General features: G+C 36.8%; 1 protein-coding gene across 5 annotated transcripts in view; it reads left to right on the top strand.

Annotated features, from left to right (window-relative positions):
- The window catches only part of Hsd17b7 (hydroxysteroid 17-beta dehydrogenase 7), a 41,608-nt gene continuing 22,660 nt past the window's right edge, over positions 1-18,948 (top strand). For 3 of the 5 annotated variants that reach the window (XM_033765682.1, XM_010611277.3, XM_019205592.2), the window contains exons 1-7: positions 3-124; positions 1,945-2,148; positions 4,769-4,861; positions 5,842-5,956; positions 9,135-9,329; positions 13,223-13,327; positions 14,029-14,085. In XM_033765682.1, the coding sequence (XP_033621573.1) occupies positions 90-124; positions 1,945-2,148; positions 4,769-4,861; positions 5,842-5,956; positions 9,135-9,329; positions 13,223-13,327; positions 14,029-14,085 (804 nt within the window). In that variant the 5' untranslated portion in view covers positions 3-89. Of the gene's footprint in view, positions 125-1,944; positions 2,149-4,768; positions 4,862-5,841; positions 5,957-9,134; positions 9,330-13,222; positions 13,328-14,028; positions 14,086-18,948 lie in introns of all 5 variants that reach the window. The other 2 variants (XM_019205593.2, XM_019205594.2) reach the window with 2 other exon arrangements.

The raw sequence follows: 18,948 nt of genomic DNA, 5'->3' as shown, positions 1-18,948 counted from the left end.
TGAGGCCAGGTGAGCGAACCAGGTTTTTAGTATCTGAAAGCCGAGGAGGTAAGCGTCTGCTTTACTGCTTGGAGTCTGAGAGCGCTGAGATGAGGAAGGTGGTTTTGGTCACTGGGGCGAGCAGGTGAGGCCGCCTACGGGATTGCAGAGGCTGCGTTCAGGGGTCTGCGGGAGGGGAAGTGTGAGGCCCGCTACTAAAGACCCCAGCAGCACCGCTCTTGACTTTTCCTCGGTGGGGACGGGCCGATATCCTGTCTGGCTCTTTTCTAAGTCCCCAGGAAATAGGAGCTGGCGCTTTTAATTGAAAGCTGTCAGTGGAAAGCAAAACCTGAGTGCCAGTGAGTGATCCATGTTGCAGTGATGAGCCTGAGTTTATCGGGGAAAACGGAACTTCACACTTGGAGATACACATGCGCGCGCGAGGGCCTTTAACCTACATTACGGGGTTTCCTGTCAGTGCTAGAGTTTTAGTCCTGACTACTTGGCCCTATCTTACACACCGCGTGTTTAAATTTTAACATTCACTAGCATTAGGACGGCGGGCGGAAATCTCATTCCATTTTCAATGATGTTCAACTTGGACTCAGCCTTCTTTATTGTCTGCTTTGTTTCTCATTTGTGCTTCCATGAAGAACAAGCAAACTATTTTTCTGCTTGTAACACTTGGCATTTTTGAGGGATTAAGAGATTGGGAGTGTAAAATATTATTTAAGACTATTCAGCTTTAGTTATCTGACCATGTCCATGTGAGCCAAGCCAGCAATATAAGGCTGTGTCTGTGGGCAGTTTTTAATGTGCCCTCCTATTTGTGTCAACTGATGTGCTTTTTATGTTGAAAATATGTACATAAAGCAGAATTGATTTTGTGTTTATTTCTTTTACATGTATTGTGGAATGTGCAATTGCATATTGATCTTTAGGGACCTGCTATCAGAAGTGAGGATGAATACACGTAGATATACTTGGTGCTGTATTGGCAGGGCATTTGGGTGACTGATGGTTTCAGGCTGTTAGGTGCAGGTTTCTATTTGCCTGCAGTTAGCTCAAGTCTTGGAAGACTGTTTATTACAGTTTTCTTTGCTGCCAATAAAGCTGATCTGGCTTCTGTCCCCATCTAGTGGGAAGTTTTATATTGCTTTCTGAAGTAGCTCAATAAAAGTCTTTTAGTAGTATATGCTGCTCTTTCTTGGAACACATCCAGTATTTATTCCTATGTTCTACTTAATCATGCTGTTTTTCCTCTTTCTGTTGGTTATTCAATCATGGTAGTTGAGAGGGATTTGTGCCTCCTTCTGTGATGTTTCTTTCTAAAAACCCATCCCTTAATAGGGATGCCTGGTGTTCCTCATAGTGGCAATACTAGCAACAGGTAGTGGTAGTCCTTATTGAGAAACCTAGACATCAAATAACACATGTGTACAAGAAACAGCTAAGAAGGTGTCCCTTTGCAGCACTTACTGGTGATTTTTTTTCAATAAGTTTATTGGTACATTTTAGGTATACAATACAGTTACATTCAGCATTGGGAACTTGTACCTTTACATGATATATCCTGGGTTTTTATTTTTTCCCCATTCCCCTGCCCTCCCTTCAACCCCTCCATCCCTCCCTATTTACAAAGACTTTGTTTCCATTGTTTTGCTTTTCTCATATTTTTCCTTTCATGTTTTGAAGCACTTTTGTGAACAATATAGTGAGTATAAGATGAAAACCAGGTATGTATTGAATGTTTTGAAATAGGAGAGGCAAATCAGACATCATCCTGAGCAAGTCACTGTAAGAGTGGGGGATTCCTTCCTTACGTAATGTTTGAGTATTTCCTCTCTGCTTGGGTTTATCATTGGAGCTCAAATTGACAGTTTGTTTTCTGAACTAAGGAAAGAAATGCCTTTATTTGGCATCATCTCTGCTAATACATGTCCTGTGCCTAAATTGTCTTCTCAGTGGCATTGGCCTTGCCCTTTGCAAGCGGTTGCTGGCTGAAGACAATGAGATTCACCTGTGTTTGGCATGCAGGAACATGGTCAAAGCAGAAGCTGTCCGGGCTGCACTTGTGGCCTCTCAGCGCACTGCAGAGGTCACCATTGTGCAGGTGGATGTCAGCAACCTGCAGTCAGTGTTCCGGGCTGCCAAGGAACTTAAGCAAAGGTATGTCTCTTGTTGACAGATGTTTTACATATATTATTGTACAGCATATGGCTTGATATTTGGATTTGTTTTTGCATATTTCCTCCACATAAATTCATTAAGGAGGCAGGGAAAGTACCAATATTTGACAAGTGACATAGAAATAAGAGTAATATTGCTAATAGAATCATCTGACTTGTTTTGTTTGTGTTTGTTCTAGAACTCAGTTGTTTTCCCTTCTTCCTCAGAATTTTTTTTCCTCAGACTAGTAAAGATTTGTTCACACCTATATGGTAATTGGCATGTAATAAGCATTTGACAGATATTTAGAATAGGAGTCCTTGGATGTATGGGTACTGGAAAGTGTACCCAAACTTGTATATATGTACACAATGCATTTTTTGAGGGGGGGTGCATTCTTTTTAAAACTTTTATGAGGAATTTATGATTAAAAAAGTTGCAGACTTTGCACTAATCCATGCTGAGCCACCAAGCAATTTGAAGTAGCTAATTTTCAAATATTGTTATAATTAGGGCCCTTAAGAAATGAGGAACTATTTTATTTCCTTGACAGTAAAATGAAATAAGATAGAAAAAGCAAAGTCTTCTTGTTGAGGACATTTGCTGGAGAATAATGCTTTTTATTTTATTTGTACGACTTGACAGTCATTTGCACTTTCCTGTTCCAAATGCACAAGTTATAAAACAAAATCTAAATCTGTTGTTTTTGTTCCAGTTCTTCTCAATGTGATCTTAGGCTTTTATGAATGTGGTTTCTTTGTCCTCTGCTACTGAGCATCTGGAGATTTCTCCCACATCATTTGTGATATATTCTACATCTCCAAAACTTACAGAGGCTCTAAGCCTCTAAAACTGCATATTAATTGTCTTTACAGAGTTAAAAAAAATAGTCTCAAGAGAGAACTTTGTAGGCATTCTTTTCCTAGACTCTTCTAGCCAGCTGGCTATCTTGCCCAGTTTTATAAATGTATTTTTTCCTTTCTTAGCAGAAAAGAACCATCATCTTCAGTTCCTAGTATCACATTTCGATACAGTAGACTTTTGAGACTTTTAAGTTTTAACATTTGTAATATGAACTATTCTCAGTTGCTTCCAAAAATTGGAGATATTTGGTAATTTATCACAATTTTAGGAATGTACACTTATGAGATATTTAGCAATAGAGCACAAATTAAAATGGTGAGGCTGTGGGACATAAAGGAGCATTGAAGGTGATTTGTTCCGACTGTGTTTCATCAGCATTTTAGTGTGACTTTGAAGTATTTAATCCACAAATAGTTCTCTTTGAGATAGATGGGTGCTGTGACCTGGATTTAGGAAATGATGGACTTGGGAATATGAAGTTATCCAGAGAGTACTCTTGCTTATGTCAAAGCTCTCCTGCATTGAATGGCCCAAACAGATATCATAGATTCTGGACCTGAAGTAAATTAGAGCCAAGAGAGCTAGAGAAGGATCCTTTCCAGGTGGTAAAATCTGTGCCATCCTGGACACTTGGTCTTTTCATCTATAATACTCTGTTCTATTACATTTATGCAATTGAAGACTTGTAAGGAATAATTATGTCCTTTTACCTGGAATCAAACAACTCTATCATCTTTGAGAATAGTAAGTACTGTATATTCTTCTACTGAAGCCAGAGCTTAATTTGGTGCCGTGGTATGATTTTTACTCTTTGCTAAACATTTCTTCTTCATTCCTAGCAAAATAAGTTAATATTCTTAGGTGAAAGTTTTCAAATTAAATAATGAAACAATCAATAGTAGATGATTGTCTTTTTGGCATTCACATGATGAACCAATGGTAGCAATAGCAGCATTGTTAACAGCTTAGTAATTAGAGCTGTTTGGTTGTTTAGTATTTATAGGATTCTCAGGAAGTGCTTGTGTGTGATCTGTACTGGCAACTACATGTAATTCAAGGTCCAATTTGAGTAGCTCTGGCTCTCCCTTGGATTAAATAGAGAACATAGACAATGTGGAGCATAGAATTCTAGGAGTTATCCTGAACATGGATAGTGCCTATGGGTATCATGAGAAAAGGCTCCACCTGTTTCAAACTTAGCTCAAAACAGGATTTGTGTAAGTTTAAAAATGAAAAGGCTTTCTTAGGTCACTATTTCACAGTTCCATTCATGACAGTATTGTGGAGCCTACCAACAGTATCTTAGCCCTGCCCAGCTGTTATAATCTCATTCTATCACGATGAGCTTTCACCATTTTATGAGATGTAGCCCTTGTCCATGAACATTGAACAGTTTTCACTGAGTCTTTCTCTTCTGAATATTTTTTTCTCTTAAAAAAAAGGCAAAAATTTGTAAGATCAGAAAGACAGCAGAGTTAATATAGGGTTACCCCAGTGGCTAATAAGGAAGGACAAAGCAGGAAGAATTTATTAATTAGAGAAGATTTGACTTTAAAGCCCATTGATATCACTGTCTAGAAAAATATTTTTAAAAGGTACTCATATATTTACTGTGCCTACGAAGAAACTGTTGAGAAGAAGTAACACAAAAATGATTTTGAAGATGTTTTCTGTCCTCTGACCTTAGAGATGTCTTAGAGATGGAATATATAGTCTTCTTTACTCTAATAATCTTTTCTTGATATTCTACTTGCAGGTTTCAAAGATTAGATTATATATTTCTAAATGCTGGGATCATGCCTAATCCGAAGCTAAATATCAAAGCACTTTTTTCTGGCCTCTTTTCAAGGTAATTTTTAGTTTTTAGATGAACTTATTAGAAGAAAGATGTTCATTTCTTTGCCTCCTTTTGCCTTTGATGTGTTAAGTTGCAGGGTTGAAAGATAAAGGGATATTGAGGAGGATGAAGACATAAGGAGATGTAGCAACAACACCAAGAAATAAAAGTGATCATCTTTTGTGGGGAACACTGCAAGTTATGGTTCTTACTGTGTTTCCAAGTTAGATATTTTGGGCTATCAGTTTTTGGTCTGCCTGAATGCACACACCTAAATTGGTTAGAGTTCTCAGGAAGACAATACCCAGGAAAATTGAATTGAAAGCATTTCCTACTTGTGTGTCGTGTTCTGACCACACCTGACTAATGACTGCCTAAGAAATTATCAGTATACATTAATGTGGTGACTTTCTAAAATGTTTAACCACAAACCAGAGTAAGAAATAAGTCTTATTTGTGCTTACTCATTCATGCTGCTTTCTACATTGATAGTTTTCTTTACTTTTCTTCCATTAAAACATATATGTACAAAACACATACACAATCCACCCTGGTCGTGACCTACTAAATTGACCTCATAGCAAAACACTGTATCAAGTCTGTTCAATGCTCTTAAGAGCTCCTAGTGAAAAAAACAACCTGCTTCCTTTTTTCAGCAATTAAACATACCCTGTGTAAGCAAAGACTTTTTTTTTTTTTTTTTTGCCTTGGCATAGCTTGATTTGGAAAAGGGCAAGGAGAGTGTTAGCAGTTGATTTTTGAGAGACTTGGCTTTCTTTTGGCAACATAGCTAAAGTTTGTGAGTCTGTGAACTAGGGGAAAGGGAGCATTTTGCATGTCATTTACTTCTCTGAGTAATACAGTCTGAGAAATAGGTATTTTTAATCCTTTCATTATGAAATCAAGGATGGTATAGTTTGTGTTTGCAAGGGGGTTGGTTGGGAGTATATTCAGTATTTTGAAAGTCATTCTATTGTCTTCTGCTATTTCAGAAATGTGATCCATATGTTCTGTACAGCTGAAGGACTGCTGACACAACATGACAAGGTCACTGCAGATGGGCTCCATGAGGTGTTTGAAACCAATGTCTTTGGCCACTTTATTCTGGTAAAACAACTTTGGGCTTAGTGAGCCCCTACTTAGTGCTGTGATTCTAAGGGCTTGCATGTAAACATTACGGTGCTGTTTTATTAAACTTGTTAGTTTGTAGTTAGCATTAAATCTTTGAATATTTAAATATGGTGGTCATCTGACTCTTAAAAACATGACTTACCTATAGTAGTGTATCAATATAGTATTTTTTATTGTTATATCAACTCTGGAGAATGAAGAGAAAGTGGAGAAACAAATTCCTTCAGAAATAACATAGAACTGAGAAAAAGCATATTTTTTCTGTTTGCAGTAGTCTTTGGGACTGGGTTTGGGATCAGATAGCATGGGGCAGTAGGCAAGCCATTATGAACAGTGATAGGTAGTTAACTTTTTATTTTCATGATTTCTGACTCCATAGGCCTCCATACTTGGATGTTAGTTCCAAGTGTACGTGGAAAAGTAAGCATAACTTATTTAGAGACAAGATATCGGAGATGTGTAACTTATCTAGCATGTTCTGTGCCCTTGGCTCAGGTTCTCTCTCATAGGACAGCCTGGACATCTGGCATGGGTAATATCCAACCATAGTGCCAATTGCTTATAATTAATTCTCTGGTGCTTGAAAGGACTGTATTAACTGTTATTTATATTTATAATTACCTTGAACCTAATTTTTCTCAAAATTAAACCTCTTCGAGGACTAGCCTAATAGTGAATTAAGATATGGAGCATTGGAATATTATAAATCATTAAAATAAATGAGATATATATTTTATACTTACAAGGTATACTTACAATATGTCATCTGTGGGACACCCTCCAGTATTTTATTATGAAGAAATAAGGTACAGTATATGTAATGTGCTTTCATTTGTATAAACTGAGAAAAAATATATTTATATATTATTTATATATATAAAATGTTTTTTAGAGTGATACAAATGAAACTGAGAACACTGATTGCTTTTCATGAATTAGGGTACCAGGCTTTTGGAGATGAGTGGGAGATTCGTATTTTATTCAGTATCTTTTAATACTGTATGTTTTTAATGATATGTAATATTAATTTTCAATGCTGTAAGTGCATTCAAATATAAAGTTAGAATAGGATTGAGTTCTTATGCAGTCTTTTTTGTAACTGTAGAGATCTATTAGCTAATATTTCCTATATTTTCTCAATTCTTTCCTATTTGCTCTTTGAATTGTCAAATTGGATAGTAGTGATAGAGGATTAATTCATTAAAGCTATTAACAGTCTTCATTGATCAGTCTACTGTTTAAAAAGTAAATTTGTGAAGAAACTCAAACATAGGGGAATCTGGGCCAAGGGAATGACTAAGGAGGGTTGTCACTCGAGGGCAGTTATCGCAGATGTTGGAATGTGTCTTTTTGTAGGTATGCATGTGAGCAGGGGTTTTGGAGCCCATGTATCAAATGCAATGATATGAAGGCTTATCATGCCTTCTTCCCTTTTCAGATTAGCTTGAAGAATCTTACCACTTTTCATGGAACACAACTTGGATTCTAGGTGCAGTTATAAATGTGTTATATAAATGGGTCCTTCCCCAGTTTGATAATTATGTACAATGAGAAAAGAGTAGAGATAATTTCTGTAAAGTTCCACATGCAATGCAGTATTACAACCGAGGAGCCAGTTCTCTAAATCTTATGTTTATGAGTTTTCTTGCTTACATTTAACTTACTTATTCACTGTAAGCATGGAACACATCTGGAAGCTTTCTTTGTAGAGTTTTGTTTAATGATCTTATTATTTTAAACAGTTTTAGATTTTACAGAATTATTGCAAAGATGGTACAGAGAGTTTCCACATACCCTATACCCAATTTTCTATATTAACATTTTGTACTAGTAAGGTACCTTTGATGAAACAGTATTCCAATAACGATATGTTATTATTACCTAAAAACTATACTTTGTTCATTTTTCTCAGTTTTTGGCTTAATGTTGTTTTTCAGTTTTAGGGTCCCATCCAAAAGTCCACACTGTATTCAGTAGTCAAGTCCTCTTAGACTCTTCTTGGTCATGACAGTTTCACATTTTTCTTGTTTTTGATGCCTTGGCAGTTTCAACGATTTTGTGTATTTTGTAGACTGTCCCTCAGTTGGGCTTTATCTGATGTTTTTCTCCTGGTTAGACTGGAGAATGTATTTTTTGGAAGAAGGCCACAGAAATAAAGTGCTCTTCTCATTATGTCATATCAAGAGCAGAAACTCTTAGTGTGATTTATCAGAGTCAGCATTGACTTTGACCACCTTGCTTGAGGCATCGACTGGCAGGTTTCTACATTGTGATATTACACTTTTCCTGTCTCCTCTTCCACACTTTAATCTTTGGAAGAAAGTTAGTATACATGGCCCACACTTTCGGGGCTATTCTGAACCTCCTCATGGTAGGTTACCTACAGAAATTATTTGGAATTTTTCTGCAAGAGAGATTTCTCTTCTCCATTTCCAGAATTTCTTTACCTAATTAGTTCTTCTGTCTATGGACTTATGGCTGTACACTTCTACTTTGAAGCTGCAGGTAGTACTTTCTGTTGTCTCCTCTATCTCTGGGACTTACTCTCCTCACTACAGTTTTTCTTACTTTAGCTTTCATTTTGAGCACTTTCAGATGCTTCGGACCCATCTTGTATATATGTGCTTCCATTTTAGAATGAGATTTTTCTCCAAAGAGATTTAGTTCTTATTGGAGGATCCAGGTGTTTGTTGCTGTTAAGATGTCAGTTGCTTCTAGGCCCTTTTAGCTAATAGATGAAGGAGTTAAATATGTGTATACTAACTTGTGGGTATGTACATATCTCTAAATATTTTACACACAACCAATCCATATCTCTGCCAGGCTAGACATGAGTCAATGCTGATGTCTCTAATTCTGTTAACTATATTAAGCTCATTCTGGCCTTCTCCTCTTGATTATCTGTTTGCCCACTCTAACAGTGACAAAACTGGCTCCCACCATGTTCCATCCATTTGCTTAATTGTTCCATTCCAGTATAGCTGTATAACAGATTCAAAATTGTGATTGGCTATGCCCTCCAGTTCTTTTTCTTTCTCTTTTTTCTTTTTTTGGTACTGAGGATTGAACTCGGGACCTTGTGCTCGCGAGGCTGGTGGTGGCACCACTGAGATAAATCCTTGGCCCCTCCAGTTCATTCTCTTCATCCATTCAGATTCGGGAACTGGAACCTCTCCTCTGTCACAGCGACAATCCATCTCGGCTCATCTGGACATCATCTCGTAATGCAAAAAAATCTAATTTCACCCTTGAGGACATGCAGCACAGCAAAGGCCAGGAACCCTACAGTTCTTCCAAATATGCCACTGATCTTCTGAGTGTGGCTTTGAACCGGAACTTCAACCAGCAGGTAAGATCTGCCTCGGTGATGGGAAATGGCAGGGTGGTGATTTGTTAATTAACTATAGTTGATTTCCTAACAATACGGCTGGCTTTCAGCTGTTTTAATTTAGATGTAGAGCTGATGTACATGAAAGCTTGAGGACAGAGATATTTTACTTCTGACTTGTTAGGTATGTGATTCATTTACCATTCTGTAGTCTTCAGGAACTCTGATCTGTATTGGCAGTACAGCACCACTGACCATGTTTAAATTCATGTTGGTTCATCAGTTTCTGTTGTTTAATACCTTTCTCATTACAGTTAGGTGAGTCTGATTACTCACATTTTCAGATGAGAATACTGGAGTTCAAAGAAGTTGAGTCATTTACTCAGAGGTTACATAACTGTAAATGGGAGAACTCAGAGTTTAGCCAAGACCATCAGATTTTGCAGCTTGGACTTTTCCCACTAAACCACACAGCCCCCTGGTATTTGTTGCATCAGATGTCTACAAAGCAGTCTGTAGTTATAAAGCCTTCTGGGTAATGGTGCTTTAGGTTGACTCCAGAGCTCAGGCTCTATGAGAGGATCTGGGTTTAGAGAGCGTTTCTTGGGAGAAGGTAAGTCTTGATAGTGATACTGGCTCTTTGTGGCTGCTGTGGTCTGAAACTTTTTCTTTGTATGCTTTGATTGCTCAGGTTTAAACTTTTAAGTGAAAGTCTCCAGTCTTTCTTTAGTTTGCTCTTTGGTATAAGAGTGTGAGGCTGGAGAAGTTGAATTCCATTAACATTTTTCCTAAAGACTGTCATGTGTAGGATACTCAGCCAGACTTAGGGTTGAGGAAGAAGGGGAAATAAAAAGATTGCCAGGAAACCATGTCTTCCCTCAGGGGAACTGTTCTGATCATGAATTGAACATAGAAATCTAGATCTTAGGTGTTAGTTTTGATCTGGTTTTCTCTGGAACAGAGTCCTTTATCAGACAGAGTTCTTTAGCAATCTAACCCTTAGAACCATGGATTTTTTAAAGGAGGTGTTATAAAGTAGAAGCTAAGAGTGTGCTTCTAGAATTGGATTTGAATGATGGCTTTGCCACTAGGTTATAACTTTGGACAAATTATTTAATTTCCTTACTCCTCAGCTTCCTCTTCTGAAAAATAGGGATAATAATAATGCTTGCTTCACAGATTTTCTGGGAGGATTGAATGAGGGAATCACTATATAGCAGTCACAGACAGAATTTCTTCATGTTCAGAATGTGTGTATTTATTTGTAAGCATATGTCCATACACATGTATGGGTTAGAGTGTATGTGAATGTGGTAGCTGTGCTTGAGTGTACATACACATGAGGGTGCATATTTACTAAATGCGTGGGTCTTGTGGGTGTGCTCATTCACACAAGCATGAGCGTACATGGGATGTGTATACATCTGTGTATATGTGTGTGTGTTCTTCTGTTTTCGTGTGTTGGCTGCTATTATTAAAGCTTGGATTTAGTGTGTTGGTTCTGTTACTAATCTGCTGACATTTGTGAGATGTTCAGAAACGTCACAGTTGATCCTTGGTACTCTAGAAACTCCCCTTTAGAGGGCAAGGTCAAAGTGGGTTAGCTTTCATAAAAAGCGCTGAGATTTTATTTAAGTTTCAATTGTCAAGAAAAGTTTGGGATTTCATATTTGTACAGAAAAAGGTGATTTAGCTAATGCTCCCTGCTTAAATCTGTTAGGATTGGTTCTTAGCTCTTGACTTTTCCTTCTTGGCTTTTCTTAAGAAAGAAAAAACTTAGAACAAGTCACATTACACGGTTCCTTTTGAAGTCATGTGTTACTGGAAATGTTGCCAAATTCTATAGATGTTGCCTGATGGATTTTAATAATCCATTAATGACCCATATGCAATCTGTATAGAAATTCTCAGGATCATCATAATTTATTGCCTCTAATTAGGCAGAGGAGGAAGTTGACATGTGAGAAGTTTAAATAATTTGTCTAAGGTTACAAACTAATTCAAAACCAGAATTCAATTCCACATCAGTGGAGCTCAGAAGTTCCTAAAATTCTACTTTATATCGCCCTCCATACTAAAAGGCATGACTCTTAAGAGCTAGTACACTTGGAGAAGACTGGTATCTTTTGCTATTCAATGCCAGAAAGTTGTAAATGATAAAATCTCTCAATTTTTTTTCCTCATTGAGTTTATTGGTACATTTTAGGTATACAGTACAGTTACATTCATTATTGGAATCTTGTACCTTTACATGACAGTTCTTAGTTCTCATTTTTTCCCCTTGTCCCTGCCCTTCCTTCACCCCTTCAAGCTTTCTTAATACACATTTGAAACCACATTCACTGACTGAGAGTTTTCTGCTCTGCCTTTTTCTCTTCTCTTTAACCCAATTTCTTTTTTTTTTTTATTGAGTATATTGGTACCTTTTAGATATACAGTACAATTACATTCATTATTGTGATCTTGTACTTTTACATGACAGGCCTTGGTTCTCATTTTTCCCCTTGTCCCTGCCCTCCCTTCACCCCCTCTATCCTCCCCATTTGCAACCACTTTATTTCCATTTTTTTCATTTTCTCCTATTTTTTCTTTTCCCTTATTACCTTTCCCCTACCCTTCCCACTTCCCCTACACCTTTAGCCCTTTTCTTCCTGTTTCACATTGTCAATTATCTTATGTACTGTTACAGTTTATTCACACCAGAGAAACTATTTGGTATTTACACGTGTGACTTATTTATTTCACTTAGGAGTATATCCTCAATATGTATCCATTTTCCTATGAATGACTCTAATTTCTCATTCTTTATAGCTGAGTAGTATTCCATTTGATAGAAAAATCACATCTTCTTTATCCAGTCTCCAACTGATGGGCAAATGGGCTGTTTCCAAGTTTTAGCTATTACAAACTGTGCCACTGTAAACATAGGTGCGCATATATCACTGTGATATGAATCTTTTAATTCTTTTGGAAAGATACCGAGCAGAGGGTTGTCTGGGTCAAATGGAACCTCTAGTCCCAGCTCTCTGAGGTATCTCCATATTGATTTCCATAGTGGTTGCACCAGTCTGCATTCCCACCAACAATGGAGAAGTGTTCCTTTTTCCCCACATCCCTGCCAACATTTGTTATTGGTTGATTTCTTGATAGCAGCCATTCTTTGTAGGGTGAGGTGGAATCTCAGTGTTGTTTTCATCTGCATCTCTCGAATGACCAGTGATGTGGAACATTTTTTCATATATTTACTTGCTGCTTTTAATTCTTTGTCTGAGAAATGTCTGTTCATTTCAGATGCCCATTTTTGAATTGGGTCTTTATATTTGGGGGGGTGCTGATTGTTTTGAGTTCTTTATATATTCTAGATAATAGTCCTTTGTCTGAGGAGCAGCTGGTAAAATCTTTTTCTCATGTTGTCTCTTAGTTCTGTTGATGGTTTCTTTTTCAGTGCAGAAGCTTTTTAATACGATGAGATCCCAGTTGTTGATTCTTTCTGCTAGTACACCGTGCTACTAAGGATTTGTTCATAAAGTCTTTTTATCTTAAGTGTTTATTTGGATCAATAATCTGACCTTTTAGTTAAGCCAATAACATGGAAAACTCAAGTTACTAGGTTACTAGGGCATACTCCCCCCACACCAGCTTTAAGATTGGTTATTCTTTATACTGTAAACTTCTTGAGAATAGAAACTTTATCTTACTATTTTTTGCATTCACAGTGTCTCTAGTAAAGGGTTCTCAGTGCAGTGATTTTAAACTAAGATGATCTACTCAACTTCGAGAACAACTTAGAGCATAAATTCTTCATCCCTGACTTCCTGGCTTATATATATATCTTGTATTAACCACTATGTAGTTGGACTGAGTTAATATAAACTGAATTAAAATCTTATTGCAACTTTTCTCCATGTTCCCAGGGTCTCTACTCCAGTGTGGTGTGCCCAGGTACAGTAATGACCAATATGACCTATGGAATTTTACCTCCCTTTGTGTGGACACTGCTTATGCCAGTGATATGGCTGGTGAGTGAACACTTTTCTTTAAGTTTGAGAAATGATTTCGGAAATTGATCTTGAAGGTGACAGGATTCCACTTAACTTCTAGTTATTGATGTTACTTACATGTAACTCTTGTTTCATACTTTGTATTTATCACTCTCTTAGTATCTGAGTGTTCACTTTTTTTCCTTTGATCATGCACTATGGAGCCTAAGAGTTCTGTATTCAGATAATTTTGGAAAAACTCACCTAAAGCAGTGTTTGGACTTCTCGTAAGTTTTCAGTGTGGTCATGTACATTAAAAGTTCTCAAGAAAGGGATAACTGTGCATTATATTACCTAGAACTTTATTTTTGTTTGTCTCTTTTACTTTTGGTTTTGAGTATCTTGTAGGATCACTGTTTTTCCAGCATACATTGGAAAATCCTACCTTTAGCAAATAACTCTTTCTTGTTACAAATCAGGAAAAAATGTCCCTCTATAATGGCAGGCATGTTGAAAAGATCAGAAGTAAAGATGCCTTCATGGATAAAGTACTTGACCCAGAGTGATAGAGATTAAGTGATATTTCTTTTTTTTTTTTTTCCCTTTAGGCCTTTTTATTTTTTTGACTCTCAGAAGTGACCTATGATATGAAATGCAGAAGTTCTTAATGTTTAATTGAGTTTCTTTTGTGACTCTGTTCTAAACCACCTCAAAATTACAAAATGTTTTCTTTTTCTCAGCTTCGCTTTTTTGCAAATGCTTTCACTTTGACACCATACAATGGAACAGAAGCACTGGTATGTTCCTACGGTTTTTATAACTTGTATAATGACTTAGTAAATGTGAATTTAGGTTCATGGGTAATAGAAAACATTTCATCTGAAAAGATAGAGAATAAGCCATGTGAATAAGGTGAACTGTCAAGCCAGATATGAAACTTGAGGAGTGGAGTTTGAAAGGGTAGAATCTTCTAGGGCACTGGTGGCCATTATTAGACGGAAAGCACTTCTGTAGGTGTGAGGTACACCAGCAGCTGGAGTAGAGACTGCTGCAAAACACTAGATAGGCAGGCAAAGCAAGATCATGGGGTGATTTTCTACAGAGGTGATGGACAAGTAGTAGGAGCAATGGAGTCATCTCTGTTCCCCTATATGAAGATTCTCTTTCCCCTGTTGGTATTAGAAGGTCAAATTGTTCCCTTATAAGGAAAATAGTACATTACCTTAAATCAAGACAGACAGTAATGAAACATAGTTTGCTGTGCACAATAACATCTCTGAATATTTTTCACCCAGGAGCCCCAAAGGCAGCCTCTACTGGCAGAATAGAATTGTCATGCTGGGTGAGACTTGTCATCTGTACTTCACACCATGTCATTGAAAGCCCAGGGTAGTAGAGCAGTTCCTTATGTGCTCACTACATTGAGCTACTGTATGATTTTGCTCTTTATGCTGAGAACTGTAATACCTATACTTAGTAGATACACAAATCTTGATTAAATTGAAATTAAGTGAGGAAGACATGAAGGGAATTGGCTCAATGCTCTTGTTTTGGAAAGCACTGGAGAATCAAATGCACTTATTGTAGGGATACAAATGGGTTGTAGGAGGAAGTGCTTTTATACTGTATTTTAATTTTATACTGTATTTTAATTAATTCTTAATACAGTTGCCAATCAATTAGAAGTATTAATGCATAGCCTTTTTTTTCCCCTCATTGAGTTTATTGGTACATTTTAGGCATACAGTACAATTACATTCATTATTGGGATCTTGTATCTTTATATGACAGGTTATGATTCTCATTTTTTTCCCCTTGTCCCTGTCCTCCATTCACTTCCTCCTCCCCTCCCCATTTACAATCACATTATTTCCATTTTTTCATTTTCTCATATTTTTTTCCTTTCCCTTATTACCTTTCCCCTACCCTTCCCACTTCCCCTACACCTTTAGCCCTTTTCTTCCTATTTCACATTGTCAATTATATCATTAGGATCTTACGTACTATTATAGTTTTTCACAACAGAGAAACTATTCGGTATTTACACACATGTGACTTATTTATTTCACTTAGGAGTATATCCTCAATATGTATCCATTTTCCTATGAATGATTCTAATTTCTCATTCTTAATGGCTGTGTAGTATTCCATTTGATAGAAAAATCACATCTTCTTTATCCAGTCTCCAACTGATGGGCAAATGGGCTGTTTCCATGTTTTAGCTATTACAAACTGTGCCAATGTAAACATAGGTGTGCATATATCACTGTGATATAATTCTTTTAATTCTTTTGGAAAGATACCGAGCAGAGGGATGGCTGGGTCAAATGGAACTTCTAGTCCCAGCTCTCTGAGGTATCTCCATATTGATTTCCATAGTGGTTGCACCAGTCTGTATTCCCTCCAACAATGGAGAAGGGTTCCTTTCTCCCCACAACCCCACCAACATTTGTTATTGGTTGATTTCTTGCCAGCAGCCATTCTTTGTAGGGTGAGGTGGAATCTCAGTGTTGTTTTCATCTGCATCTCTTGATACATTTACTTGCTGCTTTTACTTCTTTGTCTGAGAAGTGTCTGTTCATTTCAGATGCCCATTTTTGAACTGGGTCTTTATATTTGGGGGGGGGATGATTGTTTTGAGTTCTTTATATATTCTAGATAATAGTCCTTTGCCTGAGGAGCAGCCGGTAAAAATTTTTTTCCCACATTGTAGGTGGCCTCTTATTTCTGTTGATGGTTTCTTTTTCAGTGCAGAAGCTTTTTAATATGATGAGATCCCAGTTGTTGATTCTTTCTGCTAGTTCCCGTGCTACTGAGGATTTGTTCATAAAGTCTTTTCCTATGCCAGTGTCTTCCAGAGTTCTGCCTAACTTATCTTCCAGCAAGTTTAGTGTTTCTGTTTTAATATTTAAATATTTATTCCACTAGGATTTTAGTTTAGTGTATGGTGAAAGATATGTGTCTAGTTTTAATCTTTGGCAGATTGAGATCCAGTTTTTGCAACACCACTTACTGAAGAGGCTATCTTTCCTCCACTGAGGATAGTTAGCTCCTTTGTCAAAGATGAAGTAGCTGAGTACATCGGGAGTTGTTTTTGTGTCTTCCAATCTGTTCACTGATCCTCAGGTCTGTTTCTTTGCCAGTACCATGCTGTTTTTATCACAGTGGCTTTGTAGTATAGTTTCAAATTGGGAATTGTTATACCCACTGCCATGCGTCTGTTGCCTAGGATGGATTTTGCTATTCTAGGTCTCTTTTGGTTCCAAATTAATTTTTGGATTATTTTTTCTAGTTCTGTGAAATATAGTGTTGGAATTTCAATTGGCATTGGAATTTCAATTGGCATTGCATTGAATCTGTATAGTAGTTTTGGTAGTATGGCCATTTTCACTACGTTGATTCTTCCTACCTAGAGGCAGGGGATATCTTTCCATTTTCTTATATCCTCTTCGATCTGTTTTTATCAGAGTGCTGTAGTTTTCAGTATAGAGGTCTTTTGCTTCTTTCACTAGATTGATACCTAGATACTTCATTTTTTTGGATGCTATTGTGAAAGGAATTGTTTCCCTAATTTCTCACTTGGTGAGTTTGTTATTTGTGTACAAGAAGGCTATTGATTTTTGGGTGTTGACTTTGTATCCAGCTACTCTGCTAAAAGTGTCAATTAAGTCTAGAAGTCTTTTGGTAGAGTTTTTTGGGTCTTCAATGTAGAGTATCATAACGTCAGCAAATAAAGACAGTTTGACATTTTCCTTTCCTATCTTTATTGCTTGAATTTCCTTTTCTTGTCTAATTGCTATGGCTAATGTTTCCAGAAGTATATCAAAGAGTAGTGGTGATAGTGGCATCCTTGTCTTGTTCCTGATTTTAGTGTGAAGGTTTTCAGTTTTTGGCCATTTAATATGATGTTGGCTGTTGGTTTTTCATAGATAGCCTTTATTAAGTTGAGATATAGACCATCTACTCCATTTTTTTTGCAGAGTTTTTATCATGAATGGTGTAGAATTTTGTCAAATGCTTTTTCTGCATCTATCGAGAGGATCATATAGTTTTTGTCCTTGACTCTGTTAATATAGTGTATTACATTTATTGACTAATGTATGTTGAACCATCCTTGAATCCCTGGAATAAATCTAACTTGGTCAGGATGTATGATCTTCTTGATGATCCTCCGTATTCTGTTGGCTAGTACCTTTTTTTTTTTTTTTTTTTGTACTGGGGATTGAACTCAGGTCCTTGTGCTTGCAAGGCAAGCCACCGAACTGCTGAGCTAAATCCCCGGCCCTGTTTGCTAGTATCTTATTAAGGATTTTTGCATCTATATTAATTAGGGATATTGGCCTATAGTTCTCTTATTTAGTTGGGTCTTTCTCTGCTTTGGGAATCAAAGTGATACTTGCTTCCAGTAATGAGTTTGGAAGTATTGCTTCCCTTTTCATTTCATTGAAAAGTCTGAGGAGTAATGGCAATAGTTCTTCTCTAAATGTCTTGTAAAATTCAGCAGTGAATCCATCAGGACCTGGGCTTTTCTTTGTTGGAAGATTTTTAATTACATTTTCACTTTCACTGATTGTAATTGAGGTATTTAAAATGTTTAATCTTCTTAATTCAACTTTGGTAATTCATAAGTATCTAGAAATCTGTCCGTTTCTTCTGTATTTTCAATTTTATTAGAGTACAAGTTCTCAGAGTATCGGGATAATCCTCTGGATTTCTGTTTGATCTGTTGTGACTTCACCTTTTTCATTCCTGATTTCATGGACCTGAGTCTTTTCTTTCTTTTTTTTTTGATAAGGTTAGCTAAGGTTTATCAATTTTATTTATTCTTTCAAAAGTCCAACTCTTTGATTCATTTATTTTTTCTATCGTTTCCTTAGTTTCCATTGCATTGACTTCCACTCTAATCTTTATAATTTCCTTTCTTGTATGAGCTTTGGGTTTTTATTGCTCTTGTTTTTCTAGGAGTCTAAGATTCGCCATTAGGTGGTTTATTTGAGCTTGCTCTGTTTTCCTACTATGGGCATTCAGTGCTGTGAATTTTCCATGTAGAACTGCTTTCATTGTGTCCCATAGATCCCTATATGTTGTATCAGCACTTTCATTTATTTGTAAGAACTGTCAAATTTCTTCTTTAATTTTCTTTGTGACCCATTGATTGTTCAGCAGAGTGTTGTTCAGTTTCTATGTGTTTGTGAAGTTCCTGTGGTTTCTTGTGCTAGTGATCTCCAGCTTGATTGCACTATGATTTGATAATATACAGGGAATAACTTCGATTGTTTTGCATTTATTCAAACCTGTTCTGTGAGCTAGTATGTGGTCTATCTTGGAGAATGACCCATGTGCAGCTGAAAAGAATGCATATTCTGATTTTGATGGGTGGAACACTCTATAGACATGTATTAAATCCATGTGTTCAAAAGCTTGGTTCAGTTCTAGTATTTTGTTGTAGACTTTTCTTAGATGATCTGTCTATTTGTGATAGTGGGTTATTTAGATCCCCCACTACAATTGTATAAGTGCTTATTTGGTTTTTCTTTTCTTTCTTTTTTTCAGCTTTAATTGAGTTTATTGGTACATTTTAGGGATAGAGTACAGTTACATTCATTGTTGGGATCTTGTACCTCTACATGACAAGTCTTCATTCTCATTTTTTCCCCTTA

The sequence above is a fragment of the Fukomys damarensis genome, unplaced genomic scaffold (assembly GCF_012274545.1).
Source record: "Fukomys damarensis isolate Sample0158 unplaced genomic scaffold, DMR_v1.0_HiC HiC_scaffold_19, whole genome shotgun sequence".
Lineage (NCBI taxonomy): Eukaryota > Metazoa > Chordata > Mammalia > Rodentia > Bathyergidae > Fukomys > Fukomys damarensis.
This window is presented reverse-complemented; position numbering and strand designations above follow the sequence as displayed.